Raw genomic sequence first — 24,763 nt, forward strand, 5'->3', positions numbered from 1 at the left:
TCACTGAACAAAAAAAAAACTGTGGAGCAGCAATTGCAGCAACATGCTCCTTAAGAAATCCCGCTTCTCACATCTACTCTAAATCCAGTGTTAACACAGCAGACAGGAGTGCTAAGAAACGGTCCTCTGCTTAATGCAAAGCACCTCTTCATGGGTCATTTCTTCTTCTAATGGCTTTTCATGAGTGTGAGCAGTCTGAGAAGAAAAGGTTTGCTCTCGTCCTGAGCTGGTAAAAACTGTTGCAGGGTTCTCTATGGAAAATCGCTTTTAGGTACTTTTAGGTAGCCTGTCTATTTACAAGGTGAAATTGTACATGAAATATTTAGAAAATCACACAAATCTGCTTCTTATTCAATGTTTTTATCTATCTATTTTTTTATTTTTTATCCTACATTGTGAATTAACATTAAAGTCATCCAGACCATGAGGGAACACATAAGAAATCATGAAGTAACTTGTCAAACAAGTGTCAAACAGGGGCGCCGAGTGGTCCAGCGGGCGTCGGTTCGAATCCTGGTCATGCAGCTTGCCATCGGCTACTGGAGCCCTGAGGGTGCACAATTGGAATTGCTTTCTCTGGGTGGGTAGATGGCGCTCTCTCACCACATCGGACATTTTAACAATAGCATTTTAACAATAGCCAAGTCTAGTTTTGACACCATTGGTTTGAAGCAAGGTAAGGTTTTTAAAAACACATCCCAAGGAGCACTGTTCAATCTATCATCCAAAAATGAATCGGAAAAAGTATTCTACAACTGTTTCTACAAACCTTCCCAAACTGACAGATCGAGCAAGGGGAACACTAATCGAAGAAACAGCGAAGAGGCCCATGGTCACTCTGGGGGAGTGGGAGGTGGGAGATTCTCTCCACACTACAATTCTACAACACTACAAGTCATGCACTCCACAAATCTGGCCTTTATAAATTTCTTTAAAATGCTGTGTCGTCCAAGACTAAGCTTAATTTCTTGAGTATGAACTTGTGTATAACTTTTGTTAACAACAAAAAAAAGTCTAGTTTTGCCAGACCATCACCGGCTGCACTGATTTGTCAGTGACATTTTAACAATAGGGATGCTCTTTATCTTGAAAATAAAATTACACATTACACTTCTCACTGCCTCCTTTTCATTCAAATGTGTGATTAAACATGTCACATATCTCAACACAGAAAGAAGGAAAATGGGCAGACACAAGCAGGAACAACACAGAAAGAGACAAAGAGAACAAGGTACAGCCAATCGTAGCCCACCAACCCTGGTCTGCGGCTGCCCCGTCGCGAAAGCTCGTCTCAGTGAACTCTCCTTGGTTCTCCTTTGGTCTGCTTTGACTCATGCCCCCCCCGAGACTACACGGCTTATCAGCCGAGGTCCTTTATGTGTGCCTTTGCAGATCATTATACTCCCGCTTCTCATTGATACCGCAATCAATGTGAGCAATCGGCAGAGCTCTACCTCTCCGTTCTGTACACCTTCATTGTCATTGGATTTGTATTGGATTTGGAGTTGTTTATCAGTCCAGCAGTGTTTATGACTCGCCTCGATATTCATGTGATTTAAATCTCTGTTAGGATATAGTTTGCTTTTTTAAATCTTTTTTTTTTCATATAAAAATGATCATATGCTTTTTAAAGAAATAAAGGTTTCAGAAAGGAAGGGCATTTTTGGAGTAATTTCATAAAAGATTATATAAGAGCCTTTTTATCTTTATAATACAAAGATACAATAGTGTGTGCATTACGCAATTGTCTACAAATGTACAGGTTTTATACCAAACACATTCCATATACATCCACATAATGTAAAGCTTTAACACCTTGCATTTCCTATGAATGACATAAATCTCCACAAAATGTAAAAGTTCTGTACCATATACATGACATATACATAATTTAAAGGTTCAATGCCTTATGCATTACATAAATCTTCACAAAATGTAAATGTTCTGTATCATACACATGACATATACAGTGCCAGTCAAACCTTTGGACACACACGTGTTTTTTATATGTGCATACATAGTAAATTAATACATACATAGTAATTAATATGTATGTACATAGTAAAAGAATACTGAAGTCATCCGCACTATGAAGGAACACATAAGAATCATGTAGTAAATTTAAAAGTGTTAAACAGAGGCTGGTAACTCTGAGAAACTCTTGCTCTTCCTTTTCTGGAGCTGTCCTGATTAGAGCCAGTTCCATCATAACATGTTTGATGGTCTTTGTGGCTGCACTTGAGGATACTTTCTTAGTTCTTTACTTAGTTGAGTTGAGTTATTCTTGTCATACTATGGATTAGAATATTACTTCGAGTTATTCATTGTATATCAACTCTACATCTTCACAACTTTACAACTAATGCTCTCAAACACATTAAGATACATAAAATTGCCTAGTTTGAAGAATCTAAAATATAAAACATATATTCTGGTTTGTTTAACACTACATACATAATAAACATGTGTTTTTATTCATAGTCTCGATGACATCCTTATTAATCTTCAATGCAGAACATTTTAAATAATGAAAAACCACTGAGTTTAAGGTGTGTCCAAATTTTGACTGGTACTGTATATCTACATAATGTAAACATTCTATACTGTACACATTACCCATGCTCCTACATAATCTACACATTCTATACCATATACATATACATATATATATATATATATATATATATATATATATATATATATATATATATATATATAAATATATATATATATATACTTCCACATAATATTACAAATACCTGCACACAATGTAAAGGTTCTATACTTTGTGGATCCATATAATGTAAAGGTTCTATACCACACACATTACATATATCTCTATAGTATTAAAGGTACCACACCATGCATACAACAAAATGTATGTATATATACCACTTACATAGTCACAATATAAGAATCAGAACCCCAATCAAATGAATGCAGTACCTGTGACACTTGTGATCATATGATATATAACCAGAATCATTGGAAGTTGACTGGTTCAACACTTGTTTTCAAACACCCAGATGCTTATTATTAACAGCAACACCTGAAGCCAAAGCCAGCATTGCTACAGGCTTTGAAAAAATACCTGGAAGAAGATTCACATTCTAAAGAGCATGCTAGCGAGAGCCAGTGGTGCACCTTATCCATCATCCGCAAAACAACACTGCCCTTATTGTCTTGCTCAGGTATCTCAGCCAGTATCAACACCATCCTCAAACTCCACTTTGCACCTCGTTAAAGGCAATTTGCAGGTGAGATCTGAAAGAAAGAGGCTCCATTAGATCTCTGTGTTTACCTAGATTGTCTGCACTAGATATCTGCCTAGATAAGAAAGGTCTAACTGCCTGCTTTTTTTTTCTTTGTTCTTGGCATTCTTGAAAGCAGTCAACAACAGAAACAAAAATCTTGAAAGAAATTAAGATACATGCTCAGAAATCTGTCCATCTATCTGGTAAGTCACCAAAAAGAAAATTAGATTCTGAGAATCAGTGGTTTACCTGCACTAGATATCTACCCAGGTAAGAAACATCTAACTGTACGCTCTGTCTGCTTTGTTCTTGGCACACTTGAGAGCATGCTTGAAAGCAGTCAACACAAAATTAACAAAACTGCCAATCCAACTTAAAGTAATTTAAACAGTAATGCCATGAAAAATCCAACCAGCTTTGTGCTTTTGTGCATCAATAGGAATAGCTTTAGAGGTAGAAAAGTAGGAAGATGAAGATGACCTATGTACTATCTCTTTACAGTAAGTAGCAAATCGCCAAGAAGGACCATTCATTTGTTGATTCTTCACACAACCTAGCTACTTTCGACAACACTGTACTTTAAGCTTGCTCATCTCAAGCAGACGAAAAAATAAAGATGCAGAAGTTTGCACGGCGACAAATCCAAGCAAAATCACACATACTGTTAAAAGCTTATCTTTCTAAATTTTCTAAAGTTTCAGCAACACAATGGTGATGGACAGCTCTGATATAAAAGTGCTTCTTTTTAACAGCTTCTTGGCATACTTGAGCGCAGTCAACACAAGCAACTAAAACTTGATAAAATTGAGATAGGAGCTCAGAAATCTTTCTATCTATTTGTTAAAAGTCAAAGAAGTAAAAAGTCAAAGTCAAATAAGTCAAAAGAAGCACTCATTCAGGGAATCAGTGGTTCTTTCATTTTTAGATGTTTACCCAGATTATCTGCACTAGATATCTGCCTAGGTAAGGAAGCTCTAACTTCCTGCTTTGTCTGCTTTGTTCTTGGCATACTTGAGTGCATACTTGAGAGCAATCAAAACAAGCAAGACAATGCAACTTGGGAAAATTGAGATCACGGCCACTGCTAAAAGCTTTTCTTTTTTAAAGTCCAAGTGTTAGAAGCACACAAGGGTTGGAAAGCTCTGCTATGAAATATCTTTTTTCCAAAGGTTTTAGCACCACAGTGGAGGTGGACAACTCCTTTAGAAGCTTTTCTTTCCAAAGGTTTCGGCACCACCGCGTTTTGGACAGCTCCACAATAACAGCGCTTCATTCTAACGATTTCAGAACCACAGTAGAGATGGACAGATCCTTAAAAATCAGCTCCTTTAAAAGGAGCTCCTCAAAAAGCCCTCGCTTCTTTCTAACAGTTTTAAAACCACAATGATAAGGGACAGCTCTACTATGAAAGCATGTCTATACTAGTGCTTCAGGTCCACAATATAAAAGCACTTCTATACTAGTGTTTCAGCACCACTATAAAAGCACCTCTATACTAGTGTTTCAGGTCCACTATGAAAGCACTTCTATACTAGCGTTTCAGGTCCACTATGAAAGCACTTCTATACTAGTGTTTCAGGACCACTATAAAAGCATCTCTATACTAGTGTTTCAGGTTCACTATGAAAGCACTTCTATACTAGTGTTTCAGCACCACCGTGGAGATGGACAGCTCCTCTAGAAGCGTTCGCTTCTTCCTAACGGTTTCAGCAGCACCGCGGGAAGGGAAAGCTCCGCTATGAACGCGCTTGTGTACTAGTGTTTCGGCACCACAATGTAGATGGACAGCTCCTCTTTAAAAGCGCTTCTTTGTCACGGTTTCAAAACCACCGCGGTAACGGACAGCTCCTCTAAAAGTGCCTTTACACCAGCGGTTTCAGCACCACCGCGGTGACGGACAGCTCCGCCGCACCGAGATAGGAATCTCCCCCACACTCACCTCCTACGGATCTCAACCAGGCGAAGAGGAGCAACAGGAGCTGCGCGCGGCCCATGTCCGAGCTCGAGCCTTCCGAAACGTGACCCAAAACACGGAGTGTTTACCTCCTCGAGAGCGCGGCCGTGCCTGGCTTTTATATCGCCGTGCTCCTCCACATTTTTCACGTCTCGCAGCGGACCAGCTGTTCGCGCATGACGTCAGGGCGCGAGGGCGGGACCGGCTCCTCCTCTTGCCGCGCCGCGATTGGCCGGCCGGTGCGGTCCTCGCGCGCTTATTGGAGGAGAGCACCGCCCGTCAGAGCGACCGGTCGGAGACGCGGAGGTGGAGGTGGACCCGCACCTCCTACAGTGCTGGGAAACGAGCGGAGGGCTGTTCGGCTGTTTGTCTGTTGCGGAGAAATGAACAGCATACAGCAGTTCAGCTGGTTCTGTACAGCAGTCTTTGGAGACAACTACAGATTTGTTGTCTCCAAAGAATAGTTTAGTTTTAGTTTTTTTTATAGTTTGTTTTAAAAGAAATATAAAGTTTCATATTTTTAAAATGATGAGAAAACATATAATAATTAAGCAAAAAATAATAGATCTAAACAGTTCTAGTAAGTTGTCAAAAATAAATTCCTAGTGATGGTCTTAGTCTTGGTAAAAACTACATTGAAGCATTTTTAACATTATAAGACACATTGCAAGATTCTTTTTCCAAGGAAAAAGAAGATCAATGGTGCCCTCTATTGGCTGAGAATTAAATGACCACTGTTGTAATATTTTAAGAGAGCCTTGTAAAGTAAAATAACTACAAATAAAGAATTTACTAGCTTTCAGCAAAAAGTTGTTCAACATATTTTTTTTCCTAACAATTATATTACAAGAACATTACATACATATATGTTTTTTGTGTGTAAGTTTATGGCTGTCAATTTATCCGTAATGTAAAATAAAAAAGTACAAAAAAGTTTCTGTAATTCTGTTTCTCAAATTAGCTGTGGATATACAGAAATAACACTGTCAAATACAGTTCATAGCTGCAAAAATATGCAAGAAAATTCATTGAAAAACATTTTTGTAATAATGTGTTTCTGTATTCAAAATCACTGATTTTTTTTATCCACTCCATTCCATCAGCGATAGAATTGAAAAAATATATATATTTTTTTAAATGTTTTTTTACAGCCTTTCCCCAATAAATTCCTTAGTATTTGACCTGTAAATATTTTCTAGAAAAATCGTACTAACATAAATGAAGTCCTTCTTTCTACACTGACTGTCCATTTTATGTGTTTAACTGACACTGTAAAAACTATTTACATTTATTATTGCAGTGTGTGCTTTGTAATGCATGACATTCAGTATTTGGCTAGATAATGATTTTGAGTGTACAACCTCAAATATCCAGAAGGGGTCTCCATTGTACAGTAATCTTTAATCATTTAATCAAAAAATGTTTTTCCAATTGAGTTGTTTCTATATTGTAAGAATAAAAAGAGTAAGAATTTATGTTTCTACAACTGAATACTACTGACATAAAACAAGTTATATAGCAAGTTGTAGTTTATCATATACATTTATAAACATTTATAAACACATATACACAGATTTATTTTTTTAAGTATATAAAACCATGACATTGACTGCAGGGTTTTGACTCACTACCACACAACATCTGCTGTGAGATGGAGGAGATTCTATTGAAGTGTGCACGAAGCAGCATTAGCAGCAGATAAGCTAGTGTTAGGCTACTAGCATTAGCATACCCAGCTACCGAGCTTGGAGTGTCAAGCTAGCAGCATTAGCAAAGGCAGCAAGCGGACTTGGAGTCGTGAGCTAGCAGCTTTTGTGACGGCAGCAACCAAGCTTGGAGCGCCAGGCTAGCGCAATTAGCGATGGTGGCAACCGAGACTGACCCAGACCAGGCTGCCCAATAGGTAGAACCAGAGAATGTATATAGCTGGACAGAGCATCGTCTCTTAAAAGTGAAGCCCCCACAGGTCGGACGCCCCCTGCTGTTCGGCTGCAGAAAGCTGTGTAACCCCACCCATCCCCATAGGTTTCAATGGCAAAACAGACAACATTCAATCACGTTTTTTTCTAATATACTGTAATTCTACCTCCATTATTTAAATGCAACAGCTAGTGTAACCTCTGTTTATATTGTCATATTTTTATATCCCCACAGAATTCAGTTTTTAAACCGTTATTCAGCTCTATTCAAAAAAGGTGTGGTTATGGTAAAAGGGCTGGTTATGGGCAGGACCAATAACAGACCGTCAGCTCCGCTCCGCCCCGCTCTGCAGCCTGTGACCGCGAGGCAGCCCTCAGGGGCGGGGTTATTCAAATGAGTAGGCTGCTCTCCACAGTCTTTCTCCCTCCTCTGGTCTCTACTGCGCAGAATCAGATGGCAGGATCGCCAACATGGCGGAAGATTTTGGCTTCATTTTCATTGAATGAATGGGAACGGAGACAGGCGTCCATCTTTTTTTACAGTCTCTGGGTAGAACAATTAGCTGCTATGCTCCAGTTAGCCAGCGAGCTAGCTTGGACAAATGGGACATTTAGCAAGTTAGCTAGTTAGTTATTTGCCTTATTAATTGTCTGTTGTGTATTTGTGTATTTCCTAGCTAACACAGCTAGCAAGCTAGCCACCAGTTTAAGAAGTTATTATATTGGTGGTTTGATATTTGCCTACTTTCGAGAAATGGCTGTGAATTGTTTTGTAAACATAATTCGCTGCAGCACTGAGTATATTAAACCATCTTAAACTGCACAGATATCTCACACACTTAAAATACATTTCTTCCGGATGTTTTGCGACACATGGCATCCCAAACAGTCCCAAAATATTTAGTTCAATGCTCTCATGCTAAGTTTACTTACATTTATATGAAACGGTTCTGCAAAATTCTAAACATAATACACATAAAATATTGGGATGTGTTCATAAGTTAAATTAATCCAAGTTTGCTTTAACTCGTTAACTTTACTCAAGTTTATATGGAATGCTTTTACAAATTTCTAAAGAACATAAACAAAAATATTGGGCTGTACTTTCTGTTAAATAGAAAAAAACACAGATTCACTGATTATTTTTGGTTAAATCTTCACATTTTAATGAGGACAAAAATATTTTTTTTACAGTGTAGAGAGTTCTGTATTGAAGAAAAAAGATCCTAAAGTTAAAATGTCTTGTTTTTACCAATAGTGTAAAGCAGTTAAACTATTGGTTGGTCTTTAGGTTCCATATTTCTGACTAGTCTCTCAGAATACATGGATAAAGTAAAAATATGGATTGTCTGAGCGGTGAGAATAAGCCACTATTTGTTGGTTTACTAAAAAAAAAAAAAACCTTTTGGACCTTATTATTTAAAAATGTCTACAAAACTATAAAGTGCCTTAAAATATGCATCATATGAACATATTATGTTTGCACATTTTAGTTATATGTCAGTTCAGCTAACTGATGGTGTAAATTTAACACTGAAGACAGGAAACAGAATAGGAGAGAGGAAGTGCTTTACTATAAACTTGTGAAACTTACTTGTGAACAATCACTTGTGGTTTTACAGGGGAGAAGATGGCACTCTTCCAAATGATAGTCTTCTTTTCATTCTTCTCTTCAGGTATGATATGAAACTGTTTTCAGTTAATATAAATGATTATTTATTTACTATTGTTATAAATATAGTGTCGAGGGAGATCTGGTGGTGTTCTGTTTTGTATATTAAAGCATTATTGTTTTCTGCATTAGGTCTTATATCTGCTGATGAGTGGTCGATGACCGTACCTCAAGCTGTGAAGCAGACCTTTGGTGAAGACGCCGTCCTGCCTTGCAGTTTCACAACTCCATATACAAGCTACCAGAATATAACCGTAGTTTGGCGCCTCAAAGACGCTTATAACGGACAGATTATTTTTAAGTGTTTAAGCACTGAAAACCCGTCTGATAATGGACAGAACTGCACAGAATCTATTGGACGTTACTCTTTAGCTGGCAACCCGAGAAGCAAGAACATCAGTCTGAGGATAAAGGATGTCTCCTTCTCAGAAGATGGACAGTATTTCTGTTGTTTTGAGTTGATCAAGAAAGAAGACACCTACCGAACTAAAACAGGAACCAGGCTAAGTGTCCAATGTAAGAAACACGATTTATTAATTGTTTTTTATTTTTTTTATTAAGAATCAGGGGCTGAATTCCGTTTGATAAGTCTGTTAAGAAAGTAAAGTAAAAATAAAACTGTCACAAACATTTTAAATAGTTCAGTTTAAATTACTGGTACTGTGTTCTAATTTACTACAGTTTTTTAAATGAAACTTTTCATAAAATGTTACATAAATTAAAGTTTCTTCGTAAGGAAAATAATGACTTTTTAATGTCATGTCTCACATCACATGTTTTCTATGAATTAATTTTACATTTATTACTTTTAAAAAAAATCGTACGTCTTGCATTGTTGATGACATGCTGAAAAATGTGGCATAAAAGACTTAAGAATTAAGAAAACAATCTCTTGTAAAAAAATCTTATATAGAATTCTATATTCTAATATTGAAAACATTTTTTATGGTTGTTAATAATACTCAGGGGTAGAAAAAATGGAGCACTGATTTCTAGGGGGGATGGGTATAATGATGATATGATTTTATGGTGACATGTTCAATAATAATAGCAATATAACTAGACAATGATCAAATTGTACTGTGCAAATTAATCAGCTAGTTAACCTCACATTTTCATCTTGCATTAAACAATTAGTTTTTTTGTGTAGCATCATCTACAGTAATCACTACACAGAAATCTAAATATTTTACATATTGTACAGTATTTGTGGACTTATATCCAGTGTATATCTTAAATAGGTTGATTTTGGTTCTATACAACACTAAACATGGAGAAACTTTACCAACTTTACCATTAATCATACAATTAAATAAAGCCACCACATGAAGTATTTAACTTAGACTAATGTATTGCATTGTTAATGACTAAGTTTAAAAAATCCTGCATAAGAAATAAGAAATTAAGAAAACAATCTTAATACTCATTTCTTTAAAATGTCTAATTAATTAGAAAATCATTTTTAATTGTTGTTAAGAGGACGAATATGGGGGTGAATTCAAAAAAAGCCTGTAAGGGGGACAATCTTATTCTTACATTCAGTCGTAGACTACAATATTTCACTTTAAATAGTTAAATTAAAAGAACTTATAACTAATTTAACATTATTAAAATATGTAGCCTATTCTACGGTTTATAAAAAGGGAAAGCAGTGCTAGAGCTTTTATAGTTCTTCCTAGTTCTTGTGAATAATGGATAATGTTTGATTGTTTCTTATGAAACCTTTTGTGAATGGACCTTATTCACCAGCCTTTCTGTAGAATTATTTTTCGTAAAATGCATTACACAGTTTGGAAAAAGGTTCTGACATCCATGATTTTAAGAGCAGAGCTGTAAATAATTCTGTGATTTAAAAATACATCCTGAATCTGATGTAGACTTAAATTCTCTTAGTTCTTATATTTGTAAGAACAGTGTAATGTTTGACCAGCCATGATAGATTTGGATTTTGGTGGGAAAAACAATTAAACTTAAAAAGTTTTCTTTCTTTTTATTCTTAGCAATACCACAAACTCTGGAGAGCATCTACATACGGACCCTTCCATCAGGGGAGCAGTTCATTACATGTGACGTTAAAGGAAGTCCCCCTCCAACTGTAACATGGATTGTTCCAGAGATAACAAGCTCATCCCTGGTGTCTGTTCAAAGGGACAGGGTCCGAGCATCATCTTCTATTCCTGCTAATCAGTCCAACATCAACTACACCTGCCAGATACACGGAGAGACTGGACTGCAGGATCTGTCTATTTACTACCAGAAACGTTCCGAGCAAGAGCAGCAAATCCCTTTTACACTGTTTGTCATCTTTGTCGTCCTTTCTGGAGTTTTCTTCATCAGTTCGATTATTTTGGCAGTAATTTACAAGATAGGTAAGAAACAGGCTCATGATTTTTCATATCTACAGTTTAACATATGCAGTTTTTCCACTGCATTAAAGGGGAAGTGTGAAATGGATTGGGGTCTAGTAAAAAACATACACAATATGTACTTTTGTCAAATAGTCCACCTCCTGTCACCCTCAGCATTCTGAAATACAGCTCTTTTATTCAACAGTCTCAAAAGGCTTTCAATGCTAGTGTTAGGGGCAAGCTTAAAGTAGCTCCAAACTTCATTGGTAGAAATCTGAGGCCCCTGACATTTGTTATGGGTGTAAAATACACATTTCTTTGCTTGGGCAATGCTATGCCCCTATCACTAGCACTGTAAGCCTGTTGGGAGCATCGGCTAAAAGCGCTGTATTTCAGAATGTCAGAAGTTTGTACCTGCAATCATGTTTCACTACATCACAAGTCTACTTCAAACCAGATTTCTCCTTTAACACACACTTCCTCTAAATCAGGATAACAAAGTATTACAGTTATATGAAAACATTTTGGGTCTTCTGGCCAAATTACATTTTTGTTGATTTTGACTAAAGTAACCAATTTAATTTGCATTATTTACTACTTTATAACTGTATACTTTAAACTTTTACATGACCCTAAGAGTACTTAAAGTAATAAAAATTGTTAAAAGGGGTGCTATTCTGTTGTAGTTGTATTATAAAGCTTTTTCCACTTTTACAAAGATTTGTATGTTGAGCTATGCTACTTGATGGCCACAAACCTGCCAATAAAACAATCAATAATGTATTAGAATTAAGGCAGCTTGGTTTGACAGCAATCCATCAAAATAAAAAAAAAACAGCATGTTTAATCAGCTTTTCTGACATTTACTTGACATATGCACCTGATTCCACACCGAGGAAATACCTCTTACACAGTAGGGGTGGAAATCTTTAGGCACCTTATGATTCAATTTGATTATGATTCAGAGGCCTGTGAATCGATTATAGAACAATTATCAGTGCATTTATACGCATCTTTTTCTTCTATACAGGATTTCTTTTTCCTCGCCGCATGACTACTTGGTACTTTTAAAGTAAAGTATCTGCAATAATCCATAATGAATCCTGCTATTTGACATTATTTGTATTTACTTTAAAAAGCATTATTATTAGAATTAATCAAATGATTGATAAAAAAAAAACTATGATTTGGTAATATTAAAACCAGCAACAAGGAAAGCTGAAACGAAGAAGAAAGTGATTATAATGTTATGGCTGACCAGTGTAATGTATATACAGAACTCTTTTAATATTGAAGCTGATCTGTGTTAAGCTGTCTGTTTATCTACGGCTGATTTTGATGCTGTTTAAATGAGAATATTGTGATGTTCTGAGTTACTGAGTTTTACTGAGCTTTAATGGAGGAATTAAATGAAGTGTAGTTACTTATTTTAAGTTAACTACCTTGGAAAGAGGAATCAGCAATCAGCAGGGTGTGTGTGTGCGAGTGTCTGCATGAGAGAGCATGCGAGAGAGAGAGAAGGTAGTTAGTAGGTAGTTTCCTTGATAACCAGACAAAAATCATCGCTGATAAATAGAATGATCGTAAACACAACTTAAACAGACAAACTTGTGGAAAATGCATAATTTCTCGAACGATATGATACTTTACAACATGGAATCATATAAGCAAATTAGGAGGTCTAAAATCCCTGTTACACAAAGTGCATAATCACATGTTGGCAGGTCTGAATAAATTTTTGGCATTTGTGAATCGATTCAGAATTGTCCACATCTAAGAATGGAACATTTTATAAACCACTAAATAAACTATTTGTTTTTGACACTGCTGTGTTTTACTCAGGGTCGTCTAAGTCTCTGGCCCCTCCACAAGAAGTGAACTTCAGAAAGAGCAGTCCAGTTCAAACGTGAGGACTACAGTCTAATTTCCTTAAAATCTTTTTATGATCCATTTTGTTCTAAATTCAGTCAAATTTGTACATTTATTTCTTCTTTTCTTACAGAAATGATGACATTTATGAAAACTTTAAAGACTGGTGACGAGACATCCGTGTAACAACAATAAACAACTGTGCCTTTTTTTATATTGCATCAAGTGTCTGTTTATGTCTTTGTATGCTTTTTAGTAACTCCTATATATTGTACCATATTTTTACACTGTAAAGTGCACCGGATTATAAGGTACACTATCAGTAAACTTCTATTTCCTGGTCTGTTTTTATACATAAGTTGCACCACATTATAAGTTGCATTATGCGAGAGGAACAGGGGTAAGGAACAGGGGTGTCGCCATGTTTCCCTTCTAATTCAGCAGGTCTGGCTGCTGGGTGAAAAGTAAAGCTAAGCTAGGTTTAGTAAACAAAACTGTAATTCTTGACAAAATTTTTTTTTTTCAAAATCTAATGAGCACCGGATGTTAATCTGCACATATTTTTCTCTTGAAAACTGTTTATTTGGGTGAGTAAAGCACTTCCGTTTATTTACAGTAATCTTAGATTTACAGATTTCCAATAGCGCCGCAGTTAGCGGCAAATGCCACCCAGCAGCGCTACACTGAGGAACCCTGAGTTTTCCAGTAAGCCGGATGATATTAGCTAGTGTATCTTGTTCTAACACAGTAAACATGCAGACTACAGGCCAATAATACTCAAACGAGCTAGCACTTAGTGTGTTTAGCAGCTAATGCTAATGCTGCTCTGGCAGTGCGAGCTGGGCTTAGCGCAGTTAGCAGCTAATGCTAATACTGTTTCAGCCTCGGTGCTCGATTGTTTCTTCTGTTAAATGATTGTAAATAAAATTCAAATACTGTTTAAAAAGCTGGAATGTGGGTTCTCATGCCATGCCGTGTCAAAATGTGCCCTGATTTCACAAAAAAACGTTTTAGTGACAAAGTTAGTTTAAACAATTAACTGTTACATTATATAAATTATAAATTGCTAATTAAATAAGACATTTAAAGCCATTACCTATTGTTTCTTAGGGTACTGTATTCTATATTGTTATGTGCAACAATGTATTGTTGTCATTTATTGTGTGCATATATAAATAAATGGAACTTATGCATTATGTTAACATATTTTCATGGCTTAGTTGGGAATCTAGTAACCACAATAAATGTAAATTTGATTTAAGTTTTGCTTTGTTATAAACAAAATCTCCACCCTGGGAAGCATTTTGAAAAAAAAAAAAACCCTCAATTTTCAGTGACCAAAAATGCATTTTTGTGTGGACGAGAGACTGACATGCAGACAAAGCCCTTAGCTGTACAGTAAACACTTTTACTACAACTAAAAACACATGACTGACATAAACGTGTTAAACTTGTTTTGTTTTAAATGTTTACAGTATCTAACATACTTTGTGGAGTATTTTAAATATAATTAAATATTTTGTCCTCATGGAAATTTTTGATGTAGTTTTGTCTGAATTGTCAAAACGTAAAGAGCAGGTTCAGGTGAGAGAGCAAATCAAAATCATAAGACTCTCATTGCTCAATGTAGGGTGAGCAGATGCCCTTATAAATCCAGAACAGAGCTCAATGTTGAGCAACTGTGGGGCATCCTAAAGCAAAAAGGTGAAAGGAGTGGACAATGAGTAACAGATTAATAAACACACAGGAGAACCAGCACGTGTTTTCCTAAACCTCATCAACCTTCTCCCCTGTCTCTGTTAATACAGCTATTGCTTGCTTTTTTAAATCGAAGTTTGTTGTGCAGGATATTGAGCTAATAACAGGAGGTTGTAAAGTTCACCCACAGCTAACCAGTGTCTATAGACACCAGCTGAAAACAGTTAGCTAGCTAGTTAAGTAGTGAAAGTGTAGGCTACTGACAGTGTTGGGAAGGTTACTTTTAAAATGTAATCCCTTACAGATTACTGATTACATCACTCAAAATGTAATTTGTAACGTAATCAGTTACATTACTTCAAGTGAGTAACGTAATCTGATTACTTTGGATTACTTTTTCGTTTTTTTAAGCCTGAATGAATGTAGCAACCACATATTGCATATTATTATTTTATTTTTCTTTCCAGTTAACAAATAGATAAACAAATAAAACAGCCTTTTCAATCACTCTATAAAAATACTTATGAAACCATTTCATCAAACAATTTTATGAAACACTTCTATAAATTGATGATAAAACCATTAAAAACCAAACAATGTAACAACAACTGTAAGCTATCTATTTGCAGGTTTGCCACCAGTGTTAATTTTGACAACAAATTTTCATTTAGTCTTAGTCATAGTTTTGTGATGAAAATAGCATTTAGTTTTAGTCACAATTTAGTCATCTGAAATGTTTTTAGTTTTAGTCGACTTAATGTCATAAGAATATAGTCAACTAAAATTACAGTAAATTTATTCAACAAAAATGTAAAGGGTGTAAATGTAAATGCTTTTTCATCAGTTCCCTTGAATTATTAACTATACACTTATACGAAATTAAACGTTTAATAACCCCTTGAGTAATATTGTTAATGTTTAATGTGAAATATATTTATATATGATTTAATGTATATTATTATTATTATTGTAGGTGTGTGACTATACATATTTTACATTTAAAAATTTGTTTTAGAAATCAGGTCATAAAACATCTGAATAGTTAAATTATAGTTTGAACAGAGCTGTGGAAGCAAAAAGAGCTTTTAAATGATCTAGTTTTATCTCCAGCACTAACCCAGCACACCTACTGGAGCTACAGTCTATAAATGAGATCAAAAACACACCTTCACACACTGTCCTGTAGAGATGCTCTCAGGATGTACTGAGAGACTTCATGAGTTAAAGTGAGAAACTTATGAGAAAGTGCTGTAAGGAACTTTACACAGACTTTTGGGTTCATAGATTCACTTATTTTATTGTTTTATTTTCGTTATATTATTGAGTTCCTTTCTGAGCTGTTCCTGCTTTAACACTAGCTATATCTTTCCCACTGTGAGACTAAACAGATGATCGGATCTTAATGAGTTAGGGTTCTGTATCAGTTCTGTGTTTTAGTGCACTGCCGAGTTAAACACATCAGCTCATGAAATAACATCAGTATTAAAACGCGGATCTCTGCATGGAGATCTGTGTGACTCTGGTCTGCAGAAGCTGAAAGATTAGTGGTGTTTTTACCGGAGATGGAGTCGCTCCACACGGTTTACACATTATCTTGTTTTTCGCGACGTCAATATCGCCTCTCCCCTCTCTCTCCCTGCTGAACACTGTCGAGTTAACTTCCAGTCGAGCTCCGTAACGACAGGTTAATTCCCGGGTTTGTAACTGAGCGCGCGGCGCCTCCGCTAAAGTAGCAGTGATTGGATCTCTTCATAACTGGTCCCTACCTTTCAGAACTAACTCAGTTCTGATTGGATTTCGTCCCTGCCAAACATTTTCGTCTCGTTTTTATTTGTCTACGAAAATGTCAGTTAATTTCGTCTCGTTGTGTGTGCGGAGCCGCTGTCTGCCCCTCCTCCCGTCTCGCTGCCTGCACGCACACAGACACCGCTGCACACACAAATAGGGAGGAGTGATTGCGTTTTGTCAGTGTTGGATTGGAAGACCAAAAATAGGAAAGTACCGCAATGTAATCCATTTATTTTAGCAGAGTAACTGTAATCTGATTACCACTTACTGAAGCAGTAACTGTAACGGATTACAGTTACTCATAAATTGTAATCTGATTACGTAACGCCGTTACATGTAATCCGTTACTTCCCAACACTGGCTACTGAAAGCCAGTAATGTTAGTATGAATCTGTCCTGCAGTGGAAGTGTATGCATTCTGAAACATAGCTTTATTAGTCTCACTATATTTAAGTATAAGTCAGTTGCTTTAAAATATTTTAATGTTAGTAGAATTTATTGTAACAACTCAAAACTTTTTTAAATAATAACACAAATCTAAAATAGTAAAATGTAGTCAGCTTAAACTAGACAATTTTTTGTTTGTTTTTGTCACCTAAAACTAATAATTAATTAACAATCATTGTTATGACCCTGTAGGTAGTTTTCAAAACTTTATCTTTTTTTTTTTTTCTTATGTAGTGTTGCAGCCTTCAACTCGTATCGGAACTGTCACAGACCGTTTGTATTGTAAACTGCTTAACACTTAAACACTTGCAGGTTATCAGCTTAACTTATGAAATCACTAGCAATATGTGAAAAAACGTTAAACCTAGTATTATTTACAGTTCTAATGGAATAAAAATCACTCAACTAATGCACGTCTTATTCACTTCATTCTCTTTAAGTAAGGAAAAATAAACCTCCTGTTTATGACAAAAGTATAAACAAAAGGATTTTCCTAATGGCGTCCATTTACACCCGACCAAAAAACACTTGAACACATGTCAAATCATAAATATACAACCTACAATTTCCAAGGAGGACTTGAAGGCAACATGTGCCTTCTTGCTGCAGATTTCTGACTGAACCAAGCTGATTGCTCACCACTAGAGAGAAACAGGATGCGGAAACAGGAATTGTGGTAGTGTGTCTGGCTTTCAACATGATGTCTGTGTGTTTCTGGTTTCATCTTGCATGGTTGTTTCAGAGTTTGCAGCCTGTTTGAAGTGTTACACCTAAGCTGATGGTAAAAAACAGTTTTGTTTGTCATTTTCTCTTTATTCCCAAATTCTTGTCTCTCCTTTGGTTTAAGTTATGCCTTGTTAAAGCTTTGTTACAGAAATGAAACTTTTTGCCAGTTATGTTTTGTGTGTGTTTGGGGAAACAGGAGGGATTGGCAGTTTCGTTTACTGTTATTCTGGGCTATAGAGGAAGTGATATAGAATTACTAGAAAGTTCTGTAATTTAAAACTAAATATTCATGTTCACATTTATTGTTTGTAGCAGCAGTTTAACACAGTGGTCTTCTGTAATAATAATTTTTTTGGGGGAAAAAGTAAAAATATGGACTATGAGGGTCAAAATAAGGCACCATTTGATAGCATCTATATTTAAAAGTGAATGTCATGGCCAACCCAAACCAAAAATCTTTTAACCCAATTGAAAAATATTTATATACACCTTGGGGATCAGCAGAGTCAACAGTAATACACAGAGAAGAATAAAAAGTTTCACAATCATTTATTGAATAAAAAAATAAATAAAAAAACATCCTTGGTCACCTTCAGCCAGACTAATAAAGACATTGCAAAGTGTTCATATACTCCTCGAGCTCAGCCTTAAAAACAAGAAAATGGTTTAGCACCATTTAATTTGCATTCATGGATATGAAACAAACCAAACAAGAAAAGACTGATCATAAAATACTTAATATATTTCTTAGAAGTAAACATACCAAAAAATATATATCTTTGCAAGTAAAAGAAAAATCTTCCATAAGATGGGTTTGAAAAAATGAGTTCATACCAGAACTTGCTGTAATGAGTATGAACTGAGTAACATCTTCAGAAGTACTATTATAAAAAGAGCAGTTAGTTTCAATATCACACTCACATTTTAAAAGAATTCTTCACTGTTTAAGTTTTATGTATTAATTTCAGCCCAATTTCTCAATTTTTTTTTGGAAAGTAAATATTTTAGGATTTTTTGGCACAGTATACACTCTACAATACTATTCCAATATATGACATAAGAAATTGTAGCAATGTCTTTCTGAAATAATGATCTTATCTGCTTATTATTTCGCTGCTATTTAGCTGAAAAGCATACACTTCCAACATAAGTATCCTGTAAAACAAGTGACTGAAAAAAATGGCCAAGGAAAGTCTACACCTCTCAGCAGTAAAGTTGCATCAACTGGTATAGGATTTATCACAGTAGAGTATGCTTTAATCGGGAATTTTGTATTTCAAGTCAAGTCAAGTCAAGTAGTTTTATTGTCAATACTGCATATGTACAGGACATACAGAGAATTGAAATTACGTTACTCTCCTTCCCAATTTTACAGCAGGTACAGCTAATAAATATAATAAAAGAGAATGGGAGACACTATGTGTACAATACAGCAGGGACACAAATAGACATACATGAGACAAAAACAAGGTGCAGTGCTGTGGGGGAGGAATAGATATATAAATATAAGTAAAAATAAGTAAAAATAGATATATAATTATAATATAAAAGAGTGGGAGACACTATATGTTCAATACAGCAAGACACAATAAACATACGTAAGACAATAGTGCAATATTGATGGTGATTGAGATGGAATGACAGTAAAAATAGTAAATAACAGTAGTGCAAATACGGTATATGGTATATAGCTTAAGGCTGGTAAAGTGAATGGGTGCGTAAGTCCTTAAAGTTCACAGTTTAATTAAGTGGAATTAAAGTGCGTATTGACAGTGCAAGTATATCAGTAGTGCAGGTGTTGTGTAGTGCAAGTCCGTTTGGAAGGGACCAGTACTTTGTGCATTGTAGTGCAGAGTTTCAGTACTTTATTAGTGGGGGGGTCAGGATGCTGAGTAAGTGTGTGCTGGGGGCAGGATTGGGATGGGGGGTAGAGCAGGAAGAGAGTTCAGCATCCTCACAGCCTGATGGATGGGGCTGTCTCGCAGTCTGCTGGTCCTCGCCCCGAGACTCCGCAGTCTCCTCCCTGATGGCAGCAGGCTGAAGAAGCTGTGTAGTGGGTGGGAGGGATCTCCTGCCAGACGGAGGGGTTTCCGTGTGAGGCGGGAGCTGTACAAGTCCTGAAGGGAGGGGAGAGAGGTGCCAACAATCTTCTCAGCTGCTCTCACGATGCGCTGGAGGGTCCTGCGGCAGGATGCTGTGCAGGCCCCTTACCACACGGTGAAACAGCTGGTCAGAATGCTCTCGATGTCCCCTCTGTAGAAGGTGGTCATGATGGGGGTGGGGACTCCAGCTCTTCTCAGCTTGCAGAGAAAGTAGAGACGCTGATTTGCCTTCCTGGCCAGTGACGCTGAGTTGGTGCTCCAGGAGAGGTCCTCTGTGACGTGCACACCCAGGAACTTGGTGCTGCTCACCCTCTCCACAGCAGTTCCGTTGATGAACAGAGGAGTGTGCAGTGTGTGAGTTCTCCTGAAGTCCACAACAATCTCCTTGGTCTTCTCTGTGTTCAGAGAGAGATTGTTGTGTTTGCACCAGGAGGCCAGACGGCTCACCTCGCTCCTGTAGTGTGACTCATCGTTGTTGCTGATGAGACCCACCACCGTCGTGTCATCCGCAAACTTGGCGAAGAGGTTGGAGGTGTGTGCTGGTGTGCAATCGTGGGTCAGCAGAGTGAACAGCACACATCCTTGAGGAGCCCCTGTGTTCAGTGTGGTGATGCTGGATGTGCTGCTGCCAACCCGCACTGCCTGTGGTCTTCAGTCAGGAAGTCTAACAGCCAGTTGCACAGTGAAGTGCTCAGCCCCAGACTGTCCAGTTTGTGTATGAGCTGTTGGGGGACGATTGTGTTGAATGCTGAGCTGAAGTCAACAAACAGCATTCTGACGTAGGTGTTCTTCTTGTCCAGGTGTGTGAGGGCTGAGTGGAGAACAGTGGAGATGGCATCATCGGTCGAGCGATTTGACCGATAAGCAAACTGGTAGGGGTACAGGGAGGGGGGAAGCAAAGACTTGATGTGATGCATGACTAGTCGTTCGAAGCACTTCATGAGGATGGGGGTGAGTGCAACTGGACGATAGTCATTGAAACTGGATGGCGATGCCTTCTTTGGGACAGGGATGATGGTGGTGGCTTTGAAGCATGTGGGAACCTACGCCTGAGAGGTGTTATAAATGTCAGTATAAACCTCTGCGAGTTCCCAGGCACAGTCTCTCAGCACACGGCCAGGAATGTTCTCAGGCCCAGGAGCTTTCCGAGCATTGATCCTGCTGAATGCTCTCCTCACACTGTCTGGGGACAGCGTCAGCACCTGGTCACTAGGAGGAAGGATGGATTTCTGGGCGGGTGTGTTGTTGAGTGGCTCGAACCTTGCGAAGAACCCATTCAGGTCGTTCAGCAGAGATGTGTCGCTGTCGCAGGTCTGTGGATGTGGTTTATAGCCTGTGATAGACTGGATACCCTGCCACAGGTTCCGTGTGTCTCTGCTGTCACTGAAGTGTTGGGAAATCTTCTTTGAGTACAGCCTCTTAGCTTTCCTGATCCTGCGGGACAGGTTGGCCCTGGCTGACCTCAAGCCTGCCTGGTCACCTGTTCTGAAGGCTGCATTTCTAGCCTTCAGGAGCTTGTGGACCTCTCCTGTCAGCCATGGTTTCTGATTCGCTCGAACAGTGACAGTCTTGAGGTCGGTTACATCATCAGTGCACTTGGTGATGTAGGCAGAGACAGTTTCTGTGTACTCCTGAATGTCTGTGGAGTTGTTGTGGGTGGCAGCCTCTCTGAACATATTCCAGTCTGTTGTGCTGAAACAGTCCTGAAGTGCCTCTGAGGAACCCTCTGGCCATACTTGTACCTGCTTAAGAACTGGTTTGGTGACTTTAACCAGTGGTCTGTAAGCTGGCATTAGCATAATGGTGAGGTGATCAGAGGCTCCCAGGTGGGGGAGGGGGGAGGCTCGGTAGGCTCCTCTGTTTGTAGTAAAGACCTGGTCCAATATGTTGTTTCCCCTGGTTGGAAAGTCTATGTGTTTAAAAAGTCCAGAAAACACACTCTTTGGGTCTGCATGGTTGAAATCTCCAGCCAGAATGAGAAAAGCTTCTGGGTGTGCTGTCTGCTGCTCACTGATGTACTGGTACAGTTCATTCAGTGCTTCACTCCTCACGCTGTTGTTGGAGGTCGGAGGGATGTAAACAGCAGCGATCAGCACGGCGGAGAAATCTCTCGGTAGATAGAACGGACGGCACTTGATAATCATCAGTTCCGCTCCAGCTGAACGGCGTGGTCCGGGACGCTGTTGTTGAGCCAGTTTTCGGTGAAAACATAAACACAACAGTCTCTCACGGTCTTCTGAGTTGACTGAAGTAAGCGGATGTAGTCCAGTTTATTGTCCAGAGAGCGTACATTGGCCAAAAGTACGGTGGGGATAGCTGGCTTGTGTGGGCTAGCCGCTAGCCTCACTCGGATACCCCCGCGCTTACCCCGTTTCTGCCTTCTCGCCTGCCACCTGTGGCGCTTCCATTGTGGGCGAGCTGCAGCGGTGGGGGTCGGTGGGGGTGCGGGTGTCCGGAGCGGTAGCCGCGTGCACACCGCACCCGAAGGAGCAGAGACTCGCGCTTCTCGAGCAGAGAATGAAAATTCAACAGAAACTAGTTTTACAGCTAAATAAACATAATTTAAATTAGTCTAATCAACAAATACACCAGAAAGACCACTGCCTATCTGTAAAACAGTGTAACATTTTGAAAATGTTTGAATTGCTATTAAATAAACAAATCAAATGGTTATATCACAACACTAAATTCTTAAAGATCTCATTCTCATACATCCCAGATATATGTTTGAAGTGATATTACTGTATGATTTTTATGGAGTCAAAAAAGGGTCATAAAGATTTTGAGTTTGTAAAACAGAAGTCACAAATGTACTGAAACTTGTAACTGCGTTTAAACAACTGCATGCACAAAAATCCAAATCCACAAATTAACTGGAATGTGCAAGCTTGAAACAGAAAGTAATATTAATAATAATTCAAATGTACGAATGTGAAAAAAATATTTTAATTATATATGAATATATATATTTTTTTATTTGTAAATCCAATCTCTTCAATGTGTGAATCAGTACTGCTCAAATGGCTTAAGCTGGGTCAGACCAAAAATCACATGGAATTTGTGAGGTTGTAAATGTGACAGTGGGTGTTTTTCACTGTGGAGCTAAAAATCCTCTCATTCATCTTCTCTGCTGCGTGTGCGAAGCTCTAGCTGCAGTTGCGAATTTTGACCCTGTTTTGACGCCTGATTGATGAACCAATAGGAAAGCTTTATCCGGACCAATCAGATTACGGGGTTTGTTTAACCAATCAGAACAATGGGTGGGTCTCTTAAATAAGTTGATTTTGGTTCTGTTATGACTGAACAATCAACTAATTGTGCTCCTTAATAATGTCATATGTCAGTTTACCTCAGAAATAACACTAAACCTGAAGAAAGACTTATTGTCACAAACAAGCTTTTATATTTGTAAGAACAGTGTAATGGTTGACCAGCCATGATAGATTTGGATTTTGGTGGGAAAAACGATTAAACTTAAAAAGTTTTCTTTCTTTTTATTCTTAGTAATACCACAAACTCTGGAGAGCATCTACATACGGACCCTTCCATCAGGGGAGCAGTTCATTACATGTGATGTTAAAGGAAGACGCCCTCCAAATGTAACATGGATTGCTCCAGAGATAACCAACTCATCCCTGGTGTCTGTTCAAAGGGACAGGGACCGATAATCATATTCTATTCCTGCTAATCAACTAAACCTGCCAGATACACAGAAATACTGGACTGCAGGATCTGTCTAATTACTACCAGAAATGTTTTGAGCAAGAGCAGCATGATTATGATTCAAAGGCCTGTGAATTGATTATAGAACCATTATCAGTGCATTTTTACGCATCTTTTTCTTTTATGCAGGATTTCTTTTTTCCACCGCATGACTGCTTGGTACTTTTAAAGTAAAGTATCTGCAATAATCCATAATGAATCCTGCTATTATTTACTTAAAAAGCAATATTATTACAATTATTCAAATGATTGATAAAAAATTAGGATAAATGTTGTTAGGGTAATACTAAAACCAGCTACAAGAAAAGCAGAAACGAAGAAGAAAGTGATTATAATGTTATGTCTGACTAGTGCTGTTTTTAATATTGAGGCTGATCTGTGTTAAGCTGTCTGTTTATCTACGGCTGATTTTGATGCTGTTTAAATGAGAATATTGTGATGTTCTGAGTTACTGAGTTTTACTGAGCTTTAATGGAGGAATTAAATGAAGTGTAGTTACTTATTTTAAGTTAACTACCTTGGAAAGAGGAATCAGCAATCAGCAGGGTGTGTGTGTGCGAGTGTCTGCATGAGAGAGCATGCGAGAGAGAGAGAAGTTAGTTAGTAGGTAGTTTCCTTGATAACCAGACAAAAATCATCGCTGATAAATAAAAAGATCGTAAACACAACTTAAACAGACAAAGTTTGTGGAAAATGCATACTTTCTCAAATGATATGGGTACTTTACAACATGGAACCATATAAGCATACTAGGAGGTCTAAAATCCCTGTTACACAAAGTCCATAGTCACAGGTCTGAATAAATCTTTGGCATTTGTGAATCGATTCAGAATTGTCCACATCTAAGAATGGAACATTTTATAAACCACTAAATAAACTATTTGTTTTTGACACTGCTGTGTTTTACTCAGGGTCGTCTAAGTCTCCGGCCCCTCCACAAGAAGTGAACTTCAGGAAGAGCAGTCCAGTTCAAACGTGAGGACTACAGTCTAATTTCCTTAAAATCTGTTTCAATGGCTTTTTATGATCCATTTTGTTCTAAATTCAGTTAAATTTGTGCATTTATTTCTTCTTTTCTTACAGAAATGACGACATTTATGAAAACTTTTAAGACTGGTGACAAGGGACATCCATAATACAACATAATACATAAGCAACTGCATTTTTTTATAACATCATCTGTCTGTTTATGTCTTTGTATGCTTTTTATTAACTCATATATTTTGTACCATATGTTTCACACTATAAAGTGCATATCAGTAA

At 37.6% G+C, this 24,763-nt stretch overlaps 2 protein-coding genes across 4 annotated transcripts in view; one reads left to right on the forward strand and one right to left on the reverse strand.

Moving 5' to 3' along the window:
- The window catches only part of tmem8b (transmembrane protein 8B), a 280,766-nt gene extending 275,397 nt beyond the window's left edge, over window positions 1–5,369 (reverse strand). For both annotated transcript variants that reach the window (XM_049470533.1, XM_049470532.1), the window contains exon 1: window positions 5,194–5,369. In XM_049470533.1, the coding sequence (XP_049326490.1) occupies window positions 5,194–5,248 (55 nt within the window). In that variant the 5' untranslated portion in view covers window positions 5,249–5,369. The remainder of the gene's footprint in view (window positions 1–5,193) is intronic.
- A 3,346-nt stretch (window positions 5,370–8,715) lies between these two features.
- On the forward strand, window positions 8,716–24,763 carry LOC103029652 (sialic acid-binding Ig-like lectin 15). 2 transcript variants are annotated; one of them, XM_022686538.2, is made up of 5 exons: window positions 8,716–8,803; window positions 8,932–9,315; window positions 10,800–11,168; window positions 24,412–24,475; window positions 24,584–24,763. In XM_022686538.2, the coding sequence occupies exons 1-5, from the start codon at window positions 8,758–8,760 to the stop codon at window positions 24,609–24,611; spliced, it is 891 nt and encodes a 296-aa protein (XP_022542259.2). In that variant the 5' UTR covers window positions 8,716–8,757; the 3' UTR covers window positions 24,612–24,763. The 2 variants fall into 2 exon arrangements, with proteins under 2 accessions (XP_022542259.2, XP_015463615.3); XM_015608129.3 differs by lacking the exons at window positions 24,412–24,475; window positions 24,584–24,763 and adding exons at window positions 12,990–13,053; window positions 13,150–14,153.

This window comes from Astyanax mexicanus, chromosome 22, assembly GCF_023375975.1.
Source record: "Astyanax mexicanus isolate ESR-SI-001 chromosome 22, AstMex3_surface, whole genome shotgun sequence".
Classification (NCBI taxonomy): domain Eukaryota; kingdom Metazoa; phylum Chordata; class Actinopteri; order Characiformes; family Acestrorhamphidae; genus Astyanax; species Astyanax mexicanus.